This window comes from Serinus canaria, chromosome 1A (assembly GCF_022539315.1).
Source record: "Serinus canaria isolate serCan28SL12 chromosome 1A, serCan2020, whole genome shotgun sequence".
NCBI classification, from domain to species: Eukaryota; Metazoa; Chordata; class Aves; order Passeriformes; family Fringillidae; genus Serinus; species Serinus canaria.
Window position 1 is genome coordinate 61,866,443 of NC_066314.1, and position 25,100 is coordinate 61,891,542.

The window sequence follows — 25,100 nt, forward strand, 5'->3', positions numbered from 1 at the left end:
CCTAAAACATATCAAATTCACACACAGCTTAAAATTATATTTGCACTAAAAATATTCCTCCCTTTTAAGCATTAAATGTATTTATCAAGAATGAGCATTGTGTTTTAGTTATATTTAGAACTGAGTGTAAAGGAATAGCCTTCCCAGCATTCCTATGTGACAGAGATTGAATTTTTTTCCTTAATCTGGCCTGAGGTGGGGTACCAAGGGTTAATGTCCACAACATGACAAAGGTTAGTAAGAGCCATCTACTCTTACAGGTCAGGGTTTTAACTTTTTAAATCTTTTCTTTTTATAAATAGGTAAACTGTAAGTCAATGCTAGTGCCAAAAAATAGTGCTGTTTTCAACCTGTCTTTTAAATGTTGAAAATAAACTTCCTTTTCTGTTTTAAAAATATATTTTAGCTACTCAATTTGTTCTTATGTTTTCAGATGTGAGAACATGCAATCCCAAAAGGATAGCCTTTAAATAGGATAAAAAGCCTGGTTTGTGTATCACACTTTGGAAAGGGAAGTGATTTACATTAAAAAATAGTTGAAAGAGAGAAAACAGGAAAACCCAAACATAATGCAGGTTCCACTCACAGCAGCTAAACAGCTAAACTGTGGTGTTTTGTTGTGGTTTTTTTTTTTTTTTTTTTTTTTTACTTTCTGCTTGCACTGAACATTGAACTCTAGATCTAATGCTGTGGTTGAAAATGAGATGAAGGTCTCTGGATTCACACTGTGTAATCCCCCTAAGTTAATGGATCCATTACACTTCAAAGTTAAAATCATATCTGATATAATTTCAGCTGGTGGAAATTTTGGTTAATTTTGCACATGAGTGAGAGACCTTATCACTCTCTAAAACTACCTGAAAGGAAGCTGGAGACAGGTCGAGCTCAGTCTCTTCTCCCAAGTAACAAGTGATAGCTCAAGAGGAAATGGCCTCAATTTGTGCCAGGGGAGGTTGAGATGGGATATTAGGAAAAATTTCATCACTGGAAGGGTTGTTGAGCACTGGGACAGGCTGCCTGGAGAGCTGCACTCAGCATCCCTGTGGGAATTTAAAAAAGGTGTAGATGTGGGTTTTGGGGATGAGGTTTAATGGTGACTTGGCAGTGCTGGGTTAGTGGTTGGACTTGATGTTAAAGACCTTTTCCAAGACAAATTATTCTATGTTTCCATTAATGTTATCTATTTCCACACAAAACAATTTCACCAAATTCTCTTTGCCTAGAGTTTTAGAGTTTTAGATCTCTGACCTTGTCACTCTGCAGTTGTCACATGTTGCTTGCGTGAAAGCAGAACAAATTTCCCAACTGCATTTACCTATTAAAGAACTCAAAGTCAACAAACATATACCAAATGTATGAAGAATATTTGCTTGTATTTGAAGCTCAATATCTGTCTTCTTTCCTCACTTTTCAGAAACTGAAAATGAAAGTGCACCGCCACCTCCAGGTTAGTGTAAAAAATGCTGCTTTGATCTGTGTCACTTACAACAGCTGCATGAGACTGGTTTGTGTTGTCTCTTTGAAAGTGAGAGGACAGTAGGATAAGTAAAAAAGCCTGCCCGAGTAAGATATCCTCACTCCACTTTGCCTGAATACTGATTTTTCAGACTCAAGTTTTGTTTGTGAGTGACTAGTTCTTTGCTTAATATTGCGCATGTCCTTCAGAAGAAGGCAAATCATGGCTGTTCAAATTATGTGGTTAAATAATACTGTCCTCTCTGATCCTGGGCAGCATCTAATTACCAAAATACTCTTTTTCATTTTGCCTCAAAAGTACACTGTGAGTAAAGTTGACAGAATCAAGCATGGGATTCATTTCAGCCTTTACTTTTAGCTCTTTGAAAATTACGTATCACATCTAAATAGTTCAACAGCTCCACCTCTGACCAGTGGAGCACATCCTGGGTCATGCATGCTCATCAGTGGGCATTTCCCAGGTATCCTATCTAAAATGTCACTAGATATCCATGTGAGGAGTCTGATTTGTTGTCTAGAATGGAGTGGCTGAGCTCCAGGAAGCCAAAGTTTGGTGAGGTGAAACTCACTCATAAGGATGAGGGCTTCAGGTGAGGCTGCAACTTTGCAAAGCCCAAAATTCTCTTTAGTGGATCTGGAAAGGTGGGCAAGCCTTTGCCTTGTGCCATTGAGTAACTTCAGTTATTTTTTTTCAGATGTAGACATATAATGTAAATATATCTATATATAGATATCTACATAGATAGATATGCAATGTTGATATATAATACATATATATATCTACAATATGCATGTCCAATGCAACCATTTGGTGAGTATTATTCTCTGTATAGCAACCTAAACAGCAATTCCAAACAGAACAAATGCCCTACAAGTGTTAAATCTGCCTTTACTTAGTGTCTTGATAACTGGCATTTTACAAGCCTGATTGAAGATGTCTTTGTTTCAACAATACACACTTTGATTAAAAAATGACAAAGGTATCATTTGCCGCAAGGAGTTTCATGGTTAAATTATCCACATATTATTTTTGTGTTATGAACTCTTTCATATTGCATATATTTGTAAGGAAAGTTAATTGGTTTTTAATTAATGATATTTTACTCAACCATAAAATTTGTACAGTTAACATTAAACTAATTAATTTCACCCTTAGGGTCTTACCTGATATACTTTGTGCTTGAATTCATGTTTGTAATCAATCTTAACTTTCAAGTAGAACTGAAAGGAGTAGCAGCTTTTTATATACAGAAAGGAATAGCATCTTTGAAGCATTACATTAAAAATATCTATTAACATTTTCAAAAAATTACAATCTTCCTTTCTATTTAAAAGCACAGGATTAAATACAAAACCACTTCTATAACCTCCTTTCTTTCTTCCTTACCTGTTTGTCTTCTAAAAATAAGTAGGGTGTCATTAGGCCTTTATGTCAGGCAGAGACCAAACTGGGATATTTCTAAGCTGGACGTGCCAGTCACTTCTGGCTTCCTTCTGCCTGACTCAAGATGCTGTCATCTTGGATCATCAAGTGCTAATACACAAAGAGGGAAGTTGGTTTCAAGATTCCAAATTTTATATCTTACAAAGAGTTTATTGGACATAACCAAGCATCTTGAACAGCACCAGGAAATTTTTGGGAAGTCATTGTGGGAGTTCTTTCCAGATCTCAGTGTCAAGCGACAAGTGTGGAGCACTTTGACTGATGAAGTATTCAGATAATATGTAGACATGCTACCATCTGCCAAGATCAGTGAAATCTCCTGATCCCAGTTCCTACTGGGAAAAGAAAGTGTCACTGTAGCAAAAGTTCCATTAAACAGGAACATCTGGCCAAGATGGACAACCTGACAACTGGAGCTTGGGAATTTAGGGAATCCAGACAGAAGCATCCATGAGTCTGTCACATGTCCAGAATGTGGCATTTCCTATTAAGTTTCAGCTTTAATTTTCATAGTTTCTGTGGCTACACACATGTGAACAAGAAATCAGGATAATCAGAGTACCAGCTGGCTCTAGCAGATGTTTTCTCCCTGAAACAAAAATTATCTGAATTCCATCCTGGCAATGTTAGTCCATTGACCATCACCCAAAGCCAGGCTCTGTCAGGCAGCTGAGAGGTGAGTCTGCCACAGAGAGCCATTGTTCACAGGCAATAGGATATTGAGTGTTTATACCTTGAAGACAGTGCACGATTTGACAAGGTTCTAGATGAAATGAAGTAGGAAACCAAAACCAATAGGAATCCTATCAAATCCTGAAACAGAGAAAGTGTGGAAATTGTTGCTTTGTTTAAAGCACAGTCCAAGTTTTCTCGTACAGATGAGGTCAAAAATAATTCACATTCACCTACTTGGAGTAGGGACAGGCTGGCAGTTCTGAGCAAGAAAACTGAATACAAGTAGTCTCAGCAAGACTATGTTGATAATGATGAAGATGATGATAAAGAATTAAAGAATATCCTCAATACACTCTCTCTGTTTTTTCTTAAGGATCAACTGAGAGGCAGTAACTCATGTCTGATCCAATTTCTTTCCAATTAACAATGATATGTAAAATTTCAAAAGCTTTTGCAAGTTAGCCCAAGAACAAGATACTAACAGCTGCTTCTAAAAAACCCAGCTTTTTTTTTCCCCACTGAGTCCAGGAATATCAATCTTAAATAACTTGTTCAAAACACAGAAATTGCATTGATATGCAGAGGTTGAAAAATGTTTTATGGGATTGCAACTGTGTGTTACATTTACACAAATATCAATCATTCTTTAATGTTGTTTTTCCAATACTAGCAGAACCTGCATTTTTAAATGCTGTGTAAGTCTTTCTTTTTACTTTAAGATCCTCTCAAAACTATACTTGTACTTCCTACACAGAACAAAAAGCACCACAGGAGGGTGGAAATGAAAAGGGTAAAGGTAAGTCTGAAACCATACTTTAAAAATGGGCAGTAAAGAAAACTAAATGCTGTTCTGATGCTGGATTGTTTAAGCTTTAATTCAGAATTTTGGTGCTAAATTTCAGAAGTGTGGTATGAAGCTTCCTAGATCCTTTTGCATGACTTAGCCAGCCCAGGGAAATTATGATACTCATTAATATCTTCAAAAACCCTGCAAACCAGACTGATGCCTTAGCAACAGTATTTATATTTATGTTCAATTAATGGACAAATTACAAGTGATTTGCATGAGCAGAAAGCTGTGTTTAAATGAGCCTGGCTGCTGCCTCTGACCAAGCTTGCTAAAAATCAGATCCTGTGCACATTGGTTGCTTTTAAATAAAGTGGACAATGTCCTACTGTCATTCCAAGCTGTTTGTGTTCTACCACAGAAACTTGATATTATACCTTTCAGAAAGCCCCATGGATTGTTTTTCATCTGAAATTAAAAATCACACATTCATCTTTCTGTCCTCACTGGGAGCCCAGCAGATGAGATCTTTACAAGTTCTGAGAAGTGAGTTTGAGGACTGTCTGCTGTGAGCAAACAGACAACTGTTCCACCAGCAGTGTCTGCAACAATCAGCTCCAGTTTTAACACATATTTTTGTGCTGCTGGGATTAGATTCCAGCTCTGTTGTCAATTTTTCTGGTTAGGAGGATACATTTGGAGGGAACTGGGCCAAATTCTCTGCTTTTTGTAGGAGACACGACAAAATAGAAATCAAACACCCCATCAGGTTATTTTGAGAAGAATAATCTCTCTTTTAAACTCAATTCTGATCAAAGGCTAAAGTAGACCAAGACATGCTTACAACTGCTGCAATGCTTGCTTTTCATCTGGCATGGTTATGCTTTTTCATGGCAAATCAAGAAATGGCTTGCTTGAAAATGTATTCTGGCTTCTGGTGTCTTCCAAACAAAATCCTCTCTTTTAGACAGACTGGATGTATACTTGATACTTGCAGATTTATTTGGCAAAGGCATGCATGGCTATTTTTCTCAGCAGAGTCAAAATATAAACACTAGGAATGTGTGATTCAAGTACCCTTTTGAAAATAAGAATGTTGAACCAGGCTTCAGTGCATGCTATTTTGCCAGTTATCCTTGCATTGAGCAATTATTTTGACACACAAAATTTTGTGTGAGTAATCAAATCTGTCAACTTGGTAATGGAAATGCAATTCAGAAATAATTTGCATGCCTAATGATAGGAAAAAAGATGAAAGTCTTGCCTCAAGCTATTCCAACAGTTAGTTCTGCTTGCTTTAATTTGGATATGAGAAAAATGTTTGTTCCCAAACTGAACATGAATGGTGATTTCCTCACTGCTTACAAGCCTACATTTCACTGAATAAAAATGAAAACATGGTAGGTAACTTATCCAAAACTTCTGTTATCTTCTTATGCATTATTATGTTTCTGTTTTGAATTTAGTGAAGGAGACAAGTATTTTCTAGGAGGAAAAATGTTCCTCCTAAGAGAAACCTGCTAGGAGGATTTTGCTACCAAAAAAACAGTCTTTGAGGTCCTACTATGGAGAAGTTTCCCAGTTTCAACCCATGGTGGCAGCTGTTGCCTCTGCAAAACTTCCAGTGAAAGTCTAAATATAATAGATAGATGAGCTTCTGCCATGGTCCAGTGAAACTGTCACCTCTGCAAAGCAAAGTAGATGTCACTCAGTAGTAATACTTCTAAAAATTAGTTACAGTTGTTCCTATCAGCTCTTGTTTTACTGCAGAATATCACCAAATAAGGGAAAACATCTTTTCATAGACTTATTCCTTCAGGTTTGTATGCCAGGAAAAAAAAATCTTCATAATGGTGAGCATCATTCACAAAAAGGGACAAGATTCCATTCTTCCAACCTGTCCAAAATGAGTTACACTTGAAAAGGAACAGTTCAGCAAGGAAATTATGACAGGACCAGCTAGACATTAGCCTTTATAGAAGCTATATATAAAAGACTCTCTGCAGCTTCAGAAGTAGCAGATTTAGGTACTTCCCTGAATGGAAACAAAATGGGAAACATTTCATATCTGAATTCCACAGCAGTTATGCAATAGTTGTGTGCCAGCAGTTGTGACCTGTTTGCTGATAATTTCTGAGATAGACTGTAGACACTGCAGGAACCTGAAATGGGACTGTGCTGGAACCTGACACCTAGGAAAGAAACCTTGGTACTCCATGTAAATCCCATAGTCCATCCTTTTCACCTCATCCCTAAGAAATTATTAACAGACATTAGGAAGATAAAGTATACCTACCTGTGTGTCTGTTTTATTGTTCTATTTCTTTTTGGTACTTATTGTCTGTGTGAAATTACATATTTATATTCCTTTGTGTTTGCTGTAAAGTTATGAAATGAAAAACAGTGTGGTAAATTCTTTGTATCTCACAGTTATTTTCCTGTAAATTAGTAGCTCAGAGCAGTAAGCGTAAAATTTTCTTTTATAAAATAAACCAGTTTTAAAAGATCTATAATGATGCTGTAAAAATTTAGGATATATCACCCATTTTATTTTTGGAGAAACAAAGTGAATCAACACAAATCCTCCAAATTTACTACATTGTCGTATAGTCATTCAATTTAAATGCTTGTGTCTTTGTTTTTAATTTTAGCATTATCTTACAGATTAAATATGTTATAATTTTGTTCCCACTTGCTGGAATAACAGTAAAATTTTAATATCAATTTGCTCATTCCTTTTTTTAGGTCCCATCCAGCCATTCAGAGAGCTACTAAAATTTCTGTATATTTTACTAACAGCTTTCCTCTAGGTTTCTTCCAACCCTCTACTAAAATGTTCATTGCATGTGTCATCCTTGTATTCTCCCAGGTTTCACTTACCCATTCATCTCCCTCCTAACACTTCCCCCCTGTGGGTATGTGTTTCATTTACCATTTCCAAAGTGCCAAGTCCCCTTGATGGGACTCCCTTTGAAAATCAGATTGGTCATTGAAGTCAAATAAATTTGAAACTCTCAGTCTTGCTGTGCTCTCTAATTTCAGCATGAACAGTAGGATAGAAAAATAAAATAATATACAATTAATTGGTTTTTGACACTCCTTCACAACGTTAAGTTTGTCAACAATGTGGCTGATGGCAGAATAGCAGCTTCCATTTTGTGTGGGATGTTTCAAACCAGGGGAAAGTAGGTCAAACATTCCTGATACCAGCAGCTCATATATAAATCAGTAATTTCTTTATTTTGGACTGTGTTTCTACATTTGTTGTGCCAGCAGTGTGAAATTTTAATGTTGAGGTTACACTAAGTGTGTTTAGATTAGCTTCTCTGGAGATATGGGGAGTCCTTTCATCCTGAAGAATCTGTTCCTGATACAGTTCAGTCTGCTCTCATTTCTAAATGATAACATGAACACAGTTAATTTAGAAACAAGAAAAAGAAACATATTTACCTTATATGTTAATGGGAGTGTGCCACTGACAAAGAATAAAGATTTCTATGGAGTAATTCATCTTATCAGCCTACTGTCAAATGAATCAATTGATTTCCCTATAACAAACTCTCATCATGCAACAGATTGAAAAATGTATCTCATTTAAAATTTACTTGCAGAAGATAAGCATAGTGAATTAATGATCATGGTTCTACTGACAGATCTGGTATTTTTTGCTGGGTTTGTTCTCTTCAAATAGACTTTATTTTAGCATAAACAATCATTCACCACAGAAACTGAATTGGCTATAGCTGCTGAACCAACAGTCAGTCCATTTTGTCCTAAAAGCCTGAGATGGAAGGAGTGATGGATTGATAATTACCCATTTATCAAAACAATCCCTCCAGCATGTAGTGTTTTCATACTCCTTCCATTTCCAAAACATTCAATTGGGCTTTCATCCTTATACTTCTGACATGTTTGTTTGTTTCCTTTGTTTGTCTTTGATGTTAACATTTTGTTTGAAAAATGAGAGATTACCCTGGAGAAACCCCAGCAATCTCCCTGCAAAACTAAAAACTTTTTTTGGGGTTTTTTAGTTTTTCAAATTATTAAATGAAAGAGAAAACTGAGTGATCTTTTCATAACTGGATTATCATACATCATCATGTAGGATGCATCACATCAAATGTTTTATGCTGGTCTCAATTATTTTTTTCAGTCAAATGGCTCTTTGAGCCATCATCAATCACAATGGTGACATCATTGACAAAAAGAGCTGAAAGTACACTTAGTGCTTTCATGAAATATGGAGAAATATTTGCAGTGGAAGAACATAGCCTTGCATCCATTTAGCTGCTAATGCAGTATGTTAAAATGTCTGACATGACTTAATCATTACTGTGCTTTTACTGAAAATCAACATTTTCAACATCTGCTTATGGCATTGGATGATGCAGGTCAGGAGAGCTCTTCCATGATTCTTTTTTCTTTTTTCTATGAATAAGAAAAGATATTTGAAAGATAACACATTAATCCTTCATGTGTAGGCATACCTTTTTAAACTTTCATCCTCCTCCCAAGGGATCTTTAAAATGAAGTTTGATGAATCATTAAAAAGGAATGAGTAAAATGTTATGGTGAAGTAGACAAATTAGATTAACAGACTTTTAATTAGCCTTCAGTGGTTAAACAAACCCAAAAATTCAATATTGCCAGTGTTTATGAAAATGCAACTGTATTTCATATGTGATTTTGTCATAGTTATGAATTTTTTCCTTGAAAAAATATGGATAAATTTTAACTTTAAGGTCAAAATCAAAGGATAACGTCAGATTTCAAATTTCATTATGGAAACACAAATACAATATATAAAAAAATCCAACTCAAAAAAGACCATCTTTATATACATGGGTTAATATTTTTCCAAAGTTATTCTTGTTTAACTCTGTTCTCCATTTTTGAAGTGTTCTACAGATGATTTTCTGATCCTCTATAAAAGCACATTACCTTCATTTAACTTATATATTAAATCCTAAATACATCCAGAGTTTTTTTATCTTTCAAAGGATACTTTGGTTATTTTCTTACTTCTTTACCAGTAGGATTTTAAGTCAATAAGACCTTTTTGCGTATTTTTATCAAAGCTGATCTCTGAGGTTTCTAGTCAACATCTAAAATTCAAAGAGACTCTTGTAGAGATGGTCTTTACCTTATTCTGGTTTTCTAATAATCATGATTACAGTATTTCCATTTAACACCAGCTTCATGTTTTTCTCAGGCTTTGGATTTTTATATATATAAGCCTCAACATATTCTATATGATCAAAAATTTTAAAATATCTGGGTAACAATTGCTTGTAGCGATTTAATATCTCATGACAGTCAACTTTTAGTGTGATCAAAAGGAAAATACAAAGCATGGTGATAATAGTTCTTTCCTTATTTAAAACTATTCTCCTGTTGATATGAGGAAAAACTGAGTTGAGTATTCCTTGCACTTTAAATAAATATTATAGTGTAGAAATTACAAAGCATAAATAGAGGGGACTAGTTTTAACTTTTTCATATCTTGATTTAATAATGCTGAATGCATATGTGGTGCACATTTTAATTGCAGACGTGGTCATCAGAGAAATGACATCTTCCTCAGGTTAGATATGTGATTCTCCTTCATTGCATTGTGGCTTTCTTATTGTAATTACTGTGGATTACATCTCTAACAAACAGAATCACTCCGCAGCTCTCATATAAACTCATGATTTAATCACAGATCACAGTCCACATCTCATTTTGTTTTTTACTTGCTTGAAACATCAAGGTTTACCATTTCAGCTACTGAATTATGCAAAGCTTTCCTCATCAGTTTGAATCTTCCATTGTGAATGCTCCTGAATATTGCAATTTATTTCCCTTTCTTTTGCAGGTTTTACATGTTCATGTAGTTGTTTTAAAGCAGATGATCGCCTGTGCTTTCAGTTTCTTCATGTGCTTTTTCATTTGTATTTCTTTTCACAGATGAAGATGACACCTCAGTTAGTACTCCACCAGCAGGTTAGGACTGTGATAATGCTTTGTGTGTGTATGTATGTATGTATTTTTCTCTTGAATATTAATGAAGAAAGAGTACAAACTGGCAGACTGAACTCAAAAGATAAAACTTAGAAAATTTTTTAAAGTGCCCTATATTTTATTATTCTCTGTTCAGAAGGGTGACTCCCTTAAATCAGTTAAGTCCCTTTTCAGTCCTGACTTTAGTAGATATCCCAGTGGAAGGTAAAATATTGGTTAGTAGACCCAAAAGCAACTCCAGATAAATAAGTATACTGTTTACATAAGCAAAATCCTGTCCCTCAGACAAATATTGAGGAATGGAAATTCCTCTGTTACCTGGAACTGCACAAATCATAGAAAAAACATCAGCCTCATATAACCTTTCTAAAGAAACTCTTCAACGGAATTAATCTAATTTAGATTTTCTAGAGAAAAGTGGGGAAGATTTCTGGGGGTTTTTCTTAGCTGTTCACATTTTTTTGGTATTCAAGTAGTTCCTCATGGATATGGTCCCAAATATTTAGTCTAATCTTCTTGTATGAAGAATCAATGTTCTTAAAATCCCAGTGGTCTGAGGTCAGTTAAGCTGTGATCTCTGAGCTGGTGTCATCTAAATTGCTCTTCCCTTTCAGATGGGATGTCTAAGCCAGCGGAAAGAAAGGATTCAGGTGAGACCTCCTGAGAAACTTAACAAAACCCTCCCAAAATTACATTATAAAATACTTTCTAGACTTTATTTTTAAAAGATAATCCTTTATTTTCATTGTTTAGACAGCAGCAAACTATAGCTGTTGAAATGCTTCAAAGTGCCAGGGCAAATAAGATTCTAGCAGCTGAACCAGGAGTGAGAAGGCTGTGCTGCACAGAACAGGACATGTATCTGGCACATACATACATACCTATCTATCTATATCTGTGTCTGTATAGATAGATACATAGCTGTTCCATTCCTCCTCAGCCTACAGGAATTCCATTCCTACATTCAGCCTCACCCGAATCCCACACGCAGGTCCCAGAAGACTGTAGGAGAAATGGCTTCTTCTCACACCTCAAAGGACAGTGGGGAAAACTTAGCAAAATCATCATAACCTCTTTCTTCCTACCCTGGCAGGTAACGCACACTGCACCCACTCTCGTGGTTTCAGGATTTGCAGCCTCTGGAACACAATGAGCAGCTGGTACTTCAACCATGGTTATGGACCTGGCATAGCCGCCTATGCCAGCCCGCGTCACACCCACCTCCCCTTCTCTTTGTTTAATACATAGGAAAGTGTTAATATCTAGAGGTCATGGTAATATTTAGGTGTTCCTTTATGTGGTACCAAATTAATGACTCTGTGTAAGCTTTTTATCATTTATTAATATCCTTTTTCCATTTCACCCCATGGCGTGTTAGGTTTGTTGCTGCACGTGACCAGATCCTGTGCTATCATCATTTCATCCTCTTACTACCAGTAACCTTCACTTGTTCTCATGTTGTTTCCATATATTGCCATCTTTGAGCGGTATAATCTAAAAATTTAGATTATAGAGAGTATATATAGATGTGTATCTATATATATTTGTGTTCACTTATGTCTGTGTAAATCATTCCATGTGTGTGTGTATGTATGTGTACCTACATGTGTGTATATACATGAATGTCTTTACCTGTGAGAAATATTGTACAAGCAGGCACATACAGAGGTGCTAGGCACACCACTCACAATTGACTGAAACGCTAAGACTTTATAGCAAAGCTGTCTAGCATTTTGATACCTTTTTAAAATTCATAATAGGCTTTAGGATAATAAAACAATTTGTTTCCTCTTTCCCATGGTTGCCAAGAGCTGTGTTGCATTTGTGGGTGGTAGAAATTTTCATGAGTTGAGAAAGTTCCCACACATATCAGAAAGACTATTCTGACCTCTAACTTGGATTAGTTTCCCCTCTGTCCTGGCAATAGCTCCTCAAAAAACGGAGATGAAGCGTTTGGACTTCAGATTGGGATATGAGACATGAGCTTTGCCTCTCTGCAGAAAGTGAGCAGAAAACAGACAGGCATTCACTGCCTTTCTCTCCTTGTAGTTTCTGCTAGGAATCAGTTTTGACCATGGTTTTCCACAAGATGTTATGGCATAGCACAAAGCCAGGGCTGTCCAGATAAACAGAGACCAGAAACACACAGCCATCCTGGTACAGTGCTCTGCCCTGGGGAGAGCACTCATTTGCTGCTTCTCTCAGCAGTGTTGTTCCTTTTCAGTTCCAAAGTCCCAGTTTCCATAAGAGAAGCTGTTGTGTCTGAACATATTTCACAATAAATTCCATCTGACAAACTGCTTTTTCCATAAAATATCACATAAAATTCACATGGCAGGACATGGTATTGACAGATCCCCAAATTCTCTGCTTCTGTCATGGCAGAAAAAAAGAAAGTTCAGAAGTGAGCTTCCTTCCTGCCCTGCTTGGCAGAGATAGAGGAAGAACCAGCTTGTACAATGGACTTAGTTTGGGTTGAGAGAGATACACTGAAACTGTGCATCATATGTAGGGATTTTTGTGCTTCTAGCTGTTTGTGTTTTCAGAACCTCCATCTCTTCTGAAAAACAAAGAGCTGATTTTGTGCATCACCTCTGTAAAGCACTCATGGTTGAATGCTGGTGCCCTTCAAGTTGCTCAGTGCCCGTCCTGGCTGATCAGGTTGCCCTCTCTTCCTCCCTGAGTTTCATTTTCCATCACCACAGAGATAGTGTTCTTGCAGGAACTGTACACAATGTGACAGCCAAGCAATGGATGTCAGTGTGAACAAAAGCTTACATGTCTTTCAGGACATCTGAAGAGAAAGGTGCTAGGGCTAGAGAGTTTAGGAAGTTCAGGTAAGTGTACTTTGGAGGGAGTAAAACACCCTCAGATGACTGATATGTCCCCCTCTGTCTGCATCTCAGTATGGTCTCTTGGAGAAGGAGCTCCAGAGGACTCAGAAAAGCGGGATGATGCCCAAAGATCCACTTTATTCGTCGAGAAACCTCAGAGTGGAACAGTGAGTGTTGGTAAGTGCCTGGGAACAAAACCAAAAACCACTGCCAGAGACAGAGGCTGAGCTGGGAATGGTGTGTGCAGATTCTGTAGCACTCAGGTTCTGCCCTCAGCTGCAAGCACTGCCTCTGGTTTTAGCTGGATGTGAACTCCACTCTGAAGGCAAAAGGACTGTATTCAGAGAAGCAAACCCCAACTGTTTAATTCAAGACAAGCTCAAAATCTAATAATTTACTGAGCATAATGGTAAGAGGTACAGTTTCTGGGGAAGAAAGCTGGGGTTATTTTGATACTGTTGGCTGCACTGTTATTGATATATCAAGAAGATCTTATGCATGGTAGCAGGAGAAAGCTTCCAGAAACAAAATCATTAACCTCTGTACCACTGCAGTACTTTCACAGTCTGTGTGACTCCATCTGACTCTTAATTTTGTGCTAGAACACATGGTGGCTGAATGGAGCAGAAGTGAAAGGTACCTGCAGAGATGCAACTGAGCATGTTCCTCATGTTCCTCAACAGCTGCATTATTCTTTTCTCTTTCTGAAAGGTGGGAATATTACATTTATAGCCAAAGTAGAAGCCAAAGATCTTCTCCGAAAGCCAAATGTCAAGTGGTTTAAAGGAAAATGGATGGATCTGGCCAGCAAAGCAGGGAAGCACCTGCAGCTGAAGGAGTCCTTCGAGCGTCACACCAAGGTGTGTCTTCCCTTTTCCTTCTTATGGGGGCAAAGCTCCAAAGAGAACTTAAAGATCAGTTTAAGACAACAGGTAGAAGTTCAAGAGCAGTGGAGTCTAACCCTGCCATCCCCACACACATTTCAGTGGGGATCTCTGACCTCTGCAGAAACAGATTTTCTGCTCTCCCAGTCCAGGACAAGTAATGGTGGGGAAACCAAAATTTTCTGATGCCATTTCTGGGTTCCAGTTTCTTTTCAGTGCCCATTATTTGAGTTGTTCCCTGTTTCTGGTGCATGTCTGAAAGACTTCTTTTTTTAACTTCAGCTTTGTGCAAATGCATTCCCCACATTAATGAACAACTGTGCTTGATTTTTAGATTCATACATTTGAGATGCAGATCATCAAAGCTAAGGAAAACTATGCAGGGAACTATCGCTGTGAAGTGTCTTACAAGGACAAATTTGATAGCTGCTCTTTTGACCTTGAAGTCACTGGTAAGGTTCCATTGGTATCGGTAAAAAATTATAAGGATTTCTTTCGTTGCTTGTCTGCTTCGGGAGGGGCGGGGGAGGGAGGGCGGGAGGGAGGGCGGGCTGGAGGGCGGGGGAGGGAGGGAGGGCAGGGAGGGCGGGCGGGAGGGAGGGAGGGAGGGGGGAGGGAGGGAGGGGAGGAGGGAGGGAGGGAGGCGGGAGGGCGGGAGGCGAGGGAGCGAGGGAGAGAGGGAGCGGGCGGCGGGAGGGGGCGGGAGGAGAGAGGGAGGCAGGGAGGCGGAAAGAGGCAGGAAGGGAAGGAATGGGAGAAGGAAGGCAGGGAAGGCACGGAAGGAAGGAAGACGGAAGGGAAGGACAGGAAGGATGGAAGGACGGCAGGAAGGAACGGAAGGCAGCGGAAGGAAAGGAAGGAGGGCAGGCTAAGTCGGCAGTAATGACGTCCCGGCAGGCCTGAATGCGACTGTGACTCCTCAGTCTCCTTCCTTCCTTCCTTCCTTCCTTCCTTCATTCCTTCCTTCCTTCCTTCCTTCTTCCTTCTTCCTTCCTTTTTTAATTTGAAATGACACTTCATTTTGTTCAGACCATTTAAACAAATAGTACTTAAAATGAACATTTCAGCATAGAGCTCAGAGAATTTTCTTGTGTCTTTAATTTCTTGTCTAAATGAACACTGAAATAGATACCTTGTGAGACATTTATCCAAAAGCTAGAAAAGCTGGCAGGTAAAACCAGTATTGAACTCAAATCAGGCTCTGGCATGCAAAACCCAGGGCTCTGTGTGTATGCTTAGAGGTCAGCAAGGCAGGGGCCAGCCTGGCTCCATCCATTCCCTGTCTGTGGATCAGAACCATTTCATCTGATCCAGGCTGTCCCAAAGGGGTAATTCACACGTGGGGAATTCCTCCTTGCCCTGACAATAAATGTGAGTCTGTAGCTGCAGAGGAGACTGGCTCTGTCTCCTTCCTCTGATGCTGAGGGTACCAAGAGAGCACAAGATGCCAGCAGGGCAGAAAGCATGGCAAGTGAAAAGACAAAAAGGCCAGAGCCTGTGAATAAGGCAGGCAGGGGAATGGAGAGAAACATCAGAGAAACAAATCTCCAATGGAGAACTGCAGAAAGCACTTCAGAGAAATGGCACACAGCACTGAGCATCTTTGCAGACAGCAGAACCTAATGCCAGAAGGGAAGCACAAATGCTGGTCCTTCAGCAGGAAACTGAACAAATTTCATATTCCAAATGACACTGATTACATAAATGATTCAAATTGTGTTTTTAATTCCTGTGTTACCATTATTTCATAGAATCCTCCCAAGCTGCTCCATCCATTGACATCAGATCTGCTTTCAAAAGAAGGTAACTTCAGTGATCCCACCCAGCTCCTCAGTAATGGACATGAACAGCATGCACAGACCTTGTGTCAGACAATTGTATCAAGTACTTTATAAAACTGTATTTGTAAATATGGATTAAAGAAGTGGGATTTGGAGTAATTGGTGATGGTTAGAATGAAATAGTTACAACACATAGATAGTACATATGATATTGAGTACCCCTACTGTGAAATTACAAGTGTCATTTATTTAAAGGGAGATTGAATATTTAAGTCCATTAAATATATGTTTCTTTGGAGGTGTTTAAAAATGTATTTTCATTCACTAAAATATTCAACTGCATGTTTCCTGAAAGCCGTCAGCCACAATATGAAAGTTCCTAGTCCCAATCCTGCACTGATTAAAAGCAGAGAGAAAATTCACACTGATTTCAAGAAGACAGGTTCTGGCTTTGTTACCTTACAGTAAATACCATCAGTAAGAAAAAACAGTAAATAGTATAGAACAGAGAATGTAAGATAAAGCATTTTGTCTTAAGGTTTGTTGCCTTTCTGATAAAGTTGCAATTCTAACCAGTATAGGTGTCACCTTTTTGTGATGAAATATATAAAAAATATATAGAATGAAAATACTTTACAAACAGATAATGGATGCAGTTTGTTAATTTACAAGTCAAGTTCTTGTAAAGCTGTAATTCAGAGATAATTGCTTTTAGTTAGGGACTTTAATTTAAAGATAAATACAAAAGATATTACATTCAAGGTGCATTTCCTTCTTTAGCATATTTTTAAAAATGTAGTAACTACTCTGCCCAAGCAGATGAAGATATCTCAGCATTTTGTGGTTTTCTAAGTAATATCTTGCATGTAAAACCTTGATTAAACATTGACTTCATTTCAGTTAAAATTTGCACAAATTTCCCCTTTTTGCAAATATTTAGGACATCTTTTTTGTCTGTGTGTGCTCTATGATAAGGTAATTCTGCTAAAGATCACATTCTAGAAAGAAATGCACCTTGATAGGACTGTGTCTCTATCTGTAAAAATGGACAATGTATTCTTTTATTCTTTTTTATAACTGTTTTCTCCCTTCATTTAGAGAAAGGTAAAATCTTTAAGGTTAAGTACTTTTCAATCAGTATTTGACAGAGCTATGCATTGTTAAAAGCATCACCCAGCAATGCAAATCTTTGTTTTGCTTTCACAGCAAGAGATCAGCACAAGCCCTTTGTTTTGTCCACTACAGAAATGAAAAACAAAGCTGGTTGTGTTGACTAGCTGCCGTTTGTGTTACTGAAATCTAACACAAACCTTGACAAATTTATGTACTCAGTTACAAAAATTTGCCATCAAAGTATAAGAAGAAGCAATGCAAACCTTTGTGTTATTTTTCACAAGCGCCTACAGAAACATAATCCGTGTGAAAAAGCATACAAGTTTGTGTTGATTTCATACAATTATCTGTGTTTCTGGACAGTGTTGAGTGTATGAGAAGTGTAGAGCATTTGCAATGAGTGTTGTCCAAGTCTTCCTGTACTAAACAAGGATTTGATCTTTTTCTGTCAATAACAGCGGTGAAGGACAAGAGGATGCAGGAGAGCTTGACTTTAGTGGTCTCCTGAAACGTAGGTGAGAACCAAGTGGTGCAGTGAGCAGGTGTGGATTGCAAACCATTAGGTTCTCCCACAGAAACAGTCAGGTGTAGCATTAATAACTCCTCAAGGATTTTGTGACCTTTCAACTTCTTAATGTTTCTAACTGGTTTTTATTCTCATAGTATAATATGCAAATGTTCTGTTATTTTTACCTCTAAGAGTGCAGAAAAGAAAGCTCAGATTTGAGTGTGCTGGGAAAAGAAGTGAGCTTCAGACTAAAGAGGCCAATAACATTTAGTTCACTTGCTATTTCTTTTGTGTTTGCATGGAAAACACAAGGGGGGATATTTCCTACACAGGGATGAGCAGTACAGAAAATTGAGTCTGGTGCAACAGTAAAAAAACCTGCAAGGGTTAAATTTATCTCTGTGGGTACATCCTCACTTGATTTTATAAGCATCCTGATATGAAAAAATCATATATCATGCTTTCAAGTCATAGATACTGGTAAAATTCTTTGTAGATTTTTTTTTAATATGTACACACAAATGCTCAGTCATATTTTATTTAACTCAAATGTTTTGATGGAAAAAAACTGGCATACATGTTTCTCTGATTTGCCTTGAAAATCTGATGTTATGACAGTTATGTCTCTAGTTATCTCAGATCTTAAACCCAGTTTAGTCTTTTACCAGGTTAAGACAAGATAGTTAATTCATCATCTTTTAAAATCGAGCAGAGAAATTCTTTATGCCATGGAAATCAATGACAGCTGATCACAGAGAACTGGAAAAGGAGTTACATCCTTCATCTCATCCAGCACTTACTCTGAAAGAGGAAAATCTGTAGTATTAATTGCATTAAAAGGTCACAAAGGGCTCATTGGCTATGAGGGCGAGAGTAGCGTTTAAGCAACTAAAGCACACAGGAAAAGCTGAAGCTGAAAGGGGACAAAGAATTACCTGGACCAATTCCAATCCACCAGGTCTTTGTTTTTTCAATCTTCTCATCCCTAATTAGGACCTTCAGTTTGTCTTTTCATCCTACTAATCAGACTTGCCATGCCAGTTCTCATGACTGCCTGTGTGGTGTTTCCACAGTAACATGAGATGCATGTGAGAGTTCTTGGTGGTTTTGTGGAAAGATAAATGTGATTTAAGAGACATTATCACTTCACTAACAATTAACTCTTAAGATTTGTAAGATAAATACTGTACAGCCTTATAAACATGGAATATCTGTTGTGTGTTTAATGGATAAAGCAAACATTTGGTTTATAGACACCATTATTTGACTTTAGTCAAATTGGTTCACCTTGCTTCAGGGCCTGAAATGCAACCTCATATTTCTGAGCTTAATTGAATAAAATTGTTAATTAAGCCACAGTGTGGATATTAATATCCATGTGTGTGGATATTAACATCCATTATTACAAAGACAAATCCATGGCTTTATTTCAATTTTTACAACAGGCAATGTTGGAGGTGCATTCTTTCTCTCCTTTTTTATGGTTGTATGACCAAGGAAAGACCTAGAACTTTTCCCTTTTGGTTCATACTATTTGAAACATGTTTTTTTTTAGAAAAAAAAAAAAAACAAACCTAAATGCATACAATCAATATACTGTCTATTTTCTAATTTTCTGCTGGTTGGCAGGCAGACTTATCTCAGTAAGCCTCACTGTGACTGGATATTCTTTGTCAATGCAGTGGATCTGTAGCACCATGACATTCCAAGACGCACAAGATCTAAAAGTCACTCAAATATTTAGATCCTTGTTTTGTTGATTTTTTGCTTTGTTTGGGTTTTTTTTGTTTGTTTGTTTTGGTGGTTTTTTTTGTTTGTTTTGTTTTGTTGGGGTTTTTTTGGAGGTTTTTTTTTTGAGGGGGGAGGGCTTTTTTTCCAAGTACATCTTGCAACAAAATGCACATATTTAGGAAAGAGATCTGAAAGTGATTTCATGGCAAGCTCAGAGGTCAGTCTGATTAGCAAATACCTTGCTCTGTTTGGTCTCTGGCCTCAGCTCAAACTACTGAGGTCTCAGAACAAAGTTGCCTTGCTTTAAGCATCAAAATTTGTTTTCCAGTTATGCAAGAGGAAAATGAGCCTGAAATTGAGTCTTCCAGTCTGGTTGAGCATCAGAATCCTCATTCTCAACCACTGCCTGATTTAAAGGGGATTCCCCTTTATTTTATTTGGATTCCCCCAGAGTGGATGGAAAGGATAAAAGGAACAAATTATAAAATTGCATACCTGAGATTGTCTAACTTACATCGCTGTCTCAGATTTATTCTGTTTAAAAGACTACATAGGGAGAACCTCTCTTCCTTTTTCAAATTACAGAGATATTATGAAAATTAATAAACTTCATGGACTAAACAGCAAAGTGGTTTCCATGGTTCCTCATGCAACCATGCAGAGATTCTCAGGAATCTTTAGTGCTATTTCTGTATATGCAAAAGAAAATCCTCTCTTTAATTCCATAAAGCTCAGCTCTAACAGTGCCTCGCTGCAAAACTTGGTATTTTTTTATTTGTCAAAGGTTTATTTTCTTGCTCTGCTTTCAAAAGTACTGATTTTGTTGGACAAGCTAAATCAAATTGGAATGACCTTGGTCTGATCCCAATGATATTACAGGAGGAAAAATCTAGATTTCTTCCTTAATTCCGGTATTGTTCTAGCAGTTCACTTTTTGAGCTAAATTGTCAATCTGAAAAAATATAATTTTGTTTAGGATGCTTCCATTGTTCTATCATTTAATGGCTGTCATTGAGAAAATAATTATACTGCTCTTTATTGGTTGTCTTAGCCTGGAGTTGCAGATAGTGAATACAATACTGAAACTTCCGTGTAAAGGTGATTCCTCACACAGGCCTCTGAACACATTTCGTGCTCTTAAGACTGAGATACTCATGGAAGTGAACAGATCCATCCTTCAAGTCCAAGTTGGTGTGGAATTCTCCAGTTCCTATTCATTTGACAACTTTAAGTAATGCTGAGAAGCACTGGTGTAACCACAAACAGACACAGAATCCCCTGCATTTCAATGTCCAGCTGCCAGTCACACACAGTAGCAATGACAGGGACTCAGGGCTTCAAAATATTTTTATATAATTTTAAAATGTACAGATCAGACTCAGTGGTGCCATCATAAATTGTGATTGATTCCACTCAAGTTACAGCAGATAAAACTGATTTAAGTGGGATTAGCCTGTATGCTATCACATTTTCAAACCGTGGGGTTTTGGAAGCAATATAAAAATGCTCATAACTGATTGTATCAGAAAAAGACAAATTAAAACTTGCATTCAAATTCTGCCTTGAAGAAGTGTAAAGTAAGGAGTGAATGCCATTCTGAGCTACTCCCCTCATACTGAATGAAATAAAAAAGATAAGGTGGCAGCCTTCAAATTTTGGTCAAAACATTTCTAGCCACACCATAGATTCAGCTTCACCTATTTTTTTATGCTGTGATAAAGCCTCAGTGACTCTTCCCCCATCATTTTATTTTGCTGGCACCAGGGAGGTTAAGCAGCAAGAGGAGGAGCCCGAGGTGGACGTGTGGGATCTGCTGAAGAACGCGAACCCCAGCGAGTACGAGAAGATCGCCTTCCAGTACGGCATCACCGACCTCCGGGGCATGCTGAAGCGGCTGAAGCGCATGCGCAGGGAGGTGAAGAAGAGTGCAGGTGAGGATGGGGCAGAACATCCCTGTGCTCGTTGCTCACACACCACCCTTCACCTAAAAAACCCAAATATGCCTCACTTCCACGCAAGGGAGCTTTCACACACAACTCGTTCCTTGAGTTGTAGTTCCTCCTCGCAAGGAGTTAATCAGAAGGAAGTTTTGGTCCGTGGTGGAAGCATAAATACCTTATCCAGCTCAGTGCTTACCTAAAGCATCCCTCCCTCTCAGACAAACACTGTTTCCATCTGGAACAACGTCCCCAAGGTGTGTGGAAAGGTGTTACCTGATCAAACAATACAGAAATTAGACCTTGTCTTGCCATCAATATCTTCTGGTCTAAACAGAGGTCACTCCAAACACATGCGGTGTCTGCTCTTCATAATTTTGTTTTGCACTTAATCTCCATTGCTCAGAAATCCCAGCTGTACCACAGACCCTCCTCCCTGCACTGGGTGAGGACATTCAGGCCTGTCTTTCCCCATCAACCCTGCTGAATAGTATGAGAGGTGGAATTACTCACAGAAATATACATATACATGAGTCACCACTGAGCCAGAAATGACACAAACTCACTTGAAGGCTGGTGTGCAGGAGAAGCATGTTTAATAGGATAAATCCCCTCTTTTATAGACAGATTCAACACATTCTACACGATTGGCTGGCCAACAAAAACATCTTTCTTACAAACAGTCCTTGAGAAGGAAAGAAAAACAGAGTAGAAAAACACCACCTGCAGGTGGTTGTTAACGAGTTATCATGGTTTCTACAACTCCCTAAAAAGTCTCACAAGTCCACTGTGAGAAAATGAAGCCTTTTTTTTTCCTCTCTGACCAGGCTGGACCCACATACATGTGTATATAAAATACAGGTTATGCCACAGAACCTGTTTGCACACACCTATAAATACAATGCACAGCCCATTATACTGTTGTGGCACCTGCTTGTTCCTGGACAGCGTTTCAGAACTGGATGAAGTATATACATTTCCTGTGTCACTGGTTTCCTGGAGGTGTCCCTTTTTTGTGGTGAAGTCCTCCACAAATCCAGCTGTCATCCAGCTGCCTGATACACCCTCTCTCTTCATCCATTACCTCACATCCTAACATATGTATGGTACTACACATTCATTTTTATTTATGTATTTCATTTGATGCATCTAGCTGGACCTATTTGGAACACAATCACACTGCAAAGTCTTGAAGTATATCAAGCCAGCATAATCTTGGTCAGGATAACCAGATGTGTACAGCTTTGTGCTTATTCTAGTGTTTCTAGATGATTCCATGCAGACCAGTGTGAGAATATCTTGTGATGCATAACATTGTGTGCATGTATTCTGACAGCTTTAAAGAGATTTATGCAATGTCATTTCAGCATCCACATTCTTGTTTCCTGATCTCATGTTAAAATAACGCTTGACTTCCACAACAGCTTTTGCCAAAGGCCTCGATCCTGCATACCAGGTGGACAAAGGAGGTAAAGTAAGATTCATGGTGGAGCTAGCAGATCCAACAGTGGAGCTCAAGTGGTATAAAAATGGCCAAGAAATACGACCAAGTGCAAAGTAAGTGATTTTAGCATATGTAAGCAATAATATGGATACACATCTCCTCCCTTGACAAGTGTGTTGCCTAGATCTATCTCTTTGCTCAGGCTGCACCAATTTTGCTGTGAATTTCATCAGATGTGAAAAGCATGCAAATGATGCTGTGTTGCTCAGGACCCAGAAAAGTACACTGTAGGCTAAATGTAATATAGATTGTGTCCTTTGTCTCAAGACAAAAGTCTTAGAGATCCTCAAAAAAATGTGGTGCCATTTTCTACTCAGTAGTTTTCAAAAATGAGGAATCACTACCAGTAAATAAATCCCTTGTCCTCGGCCCTGTGTCTGGAGGTGGACACAATCTTTCTACAGTAATTTTGTGCTAAGAGCAGAGATTTTACATCACACACTTACCCACCTGGCTCATAAACCCCAGGAAGCGGGGTGTGAGTTTTGTCTCATCTTCCACTTCTCTGTTAACACCCTGAGGTCAACAGCCTGCACCATCAGTCATGAGCAACGGGTCTAGTGTACACAAGCTTCTTCACCTGGAAATTGGTTTATTCTCTGGCTTTTCCTAGATGTGCAGGTGCAGACATTTGAGTGCATGTAGAGCAGTGCCTGGAAGTTGAGCCCAGACCTTTTTGTGAGCTCAACCAGCTCTTAGAACCCAGTACAGAAAACCCCATTCCGCAGTCAGACACACCTAGGGAAGATGTGCATAACAATGTAATGTTTCTCAAATGTTTCTGAGCAGCACAAAGTCCTAGACAATTTTTCCTCTGACCAGTTAAAAAACATAGTAGTTAACAAAAGACCTTTTACAGAAATGAGGCAGATTTCCTTCATTCTGTTGAAATCAAGAATAGATTTTGGTTAAAATTCATAATTGACAAAAAAAAAAATGGATAATGGAGTACCTTTTCTTTAGCCCCTATATCTGGCATGAGCAATTCAGAGGGGTTTTGCAGGCAGCTCTATGGATTGCTCCCCAGCAGGAGGGGCTGGATTGAGTGTTCCAGTGCATTTCTACCAGGCAGCTGAGCTGTCAGATGCTAACGAGCTTTGGTCATTACAAACCTGGAGCAGATCTAAACTGGTGACATAAAGGTGAAAGGCTCCCTATCCCATTACCAAAGCCCCATATCCCATTACTGATATCTTGTGCCATCTGGCCTACCAATAATATTAACCTCTTAACTTTGGCTATTATTACACTTCACAAAAATGTTGGAATGAGTGATGGTGTCCTCTTACTGGTTATTTTCAGCTTTACTCATCTAGAGTTTCAGACTCCATTTTATTTGCTATCATTTGACTCCAGCTTCTTTTTCTTTTTTAATTTCTCCTTTTCATATCACCCAGACTTGGGATCTTGGAACAAGCCAGAAGCAGTTCATTGTCACTCTACACCACAGCTCTTTTTTTTGCTAGAAGTCTATGACAGCTCTGTTGAAACTTGGAAATTGCTTCCAAGGACAATTTCCCCAGTACTGTGGAAACCCCTGTATTTTTTCTTCTAAAAATCCCTACAGCACTTTCTACATTTAAAAAAAAGTGTCCAGAAGTTTTGCTAATGTGTCTTTGCTGCATTCCTGTCCAAACAGATACATTTTTGAGCACAAAGGTAACCAGAGAATTTTATTCATCAATAACTGCACGATGACAGACGATGCTCGCTATTACGTAACAGCCGGTGATGAGAAATGCTCCACAGAACTGTTTGTGAGAGGTAACTATGTCAACTTGGTGCTCTTTCACCTGCCCTAAATTTATGTGGCTTCTTTGGCAGCAACAGAAATTATCAGGCAGGATCTGGTTTGGTATATTATTGAATTTGCATTAGCAGCTGCTAGGATCACTTGGGATTTCTGTGATCCTTGGCCATTTTCTTTTTCTCATCATTAACAGCTTAGTGGAAACCCTGAAATGGGGATACAGTCAACTTGGTATTGTGATGCCCTTCAAAATTTTAAGCCACTTTGTAGACCTGCGTGCCATAGTCCTGGCTTCCCCTAACACCACCCTTGTTACCTCAGGACTCTGACATTGTCCAAGTGCCCTCAGACCAGGCTTTCTAGAAGCCAGTTTTCATTCCATTTGCACTGATGGACGGCTCTATCAACATTTACAAATGGGAGGCCGTATCTTCAGTCCCTTTGCTCCTATGGCGTTGATTAACAAAGCAAAACAGATATTAATATGAAGAAAAGTTACTTTTATTGAGCAAGTTTCCTACTAGCATTCTAAAGAGCAACAAATTTTCTGATTTAAGGCAGAAAAGGCTGCACTGATACACATATTAGAACTTGAAAGTAATACTGCCTTCTACAGCATGATTTAGAAAATCTCTTTCACTTGGTTTTCCCTCTCAGATCATAAATCTGTAAT

At 38.3% G+C, this 25,100-nt stretch overlaps 1 protein-coding gene across 6 annotated transcripts in view; it reads left to right on the forward strand.

Moving 5' to 3' along the window:
• MYBPC1 (myosin binding protein C1) overlaps positions 1–25,100 on the forward strand; it is a 70,077-nt gene that overhangs the window by 18,971 nt on the left and 26,006 nt on the right. For 4 of the 6 annotated variants that reach the window (XM_050970038.1, XM_030238600.2, XM_030238598.2 and 1 more), the window contains exons 2-14: positions 1,415–1,447; positions 4,350–4,391; positions 9,934–9,966; positions 10,332–10,367; positions 11,000–11,035; positions 13,292–13,396; positions 13,931–14,079; positions 14,438–14,555; positions 15,855–15,906; positions 17,456–17,512; positions 21,001–21,167; positions 22,598–22,730; positions 24,317–24,441. In XM_050970038.1, the coding sequence (XP_050825995.1) occupies positions 1,415–1,447; positions 4,350–4,391; positions 9,934–9,966; positions 10,332–10,367; positions 11,000–11,035; positions 13,292–13,396; positions 13,931–14,079; positions 14,438–14,555; positions 15,855–15,906; positions 17,456–17,512; positions 21,001–21,167; positions 22,598–22,730; positions 24,317–24,441 (1,086 nt within the window). The remainder of the gene's footprint in view (positions 1–1,414; positions 1,448–4,349; positions 4,392–9,933; positions 9,967–10,331; positions 10,368–10,999; positions 11,036–13,291; positions 13,397–13,930; positions 14,080–14,437; positions 14,556–15,854; positions 15,907–17,455; positions 17,513–21,000; positions 21,168–22,597; positions 22,731–24,316; positions 24,442–25,100) is intronic. The other 2 variants (XM_050970035.1, XM_050970037.1) reach the window with 2 other exon arrangements.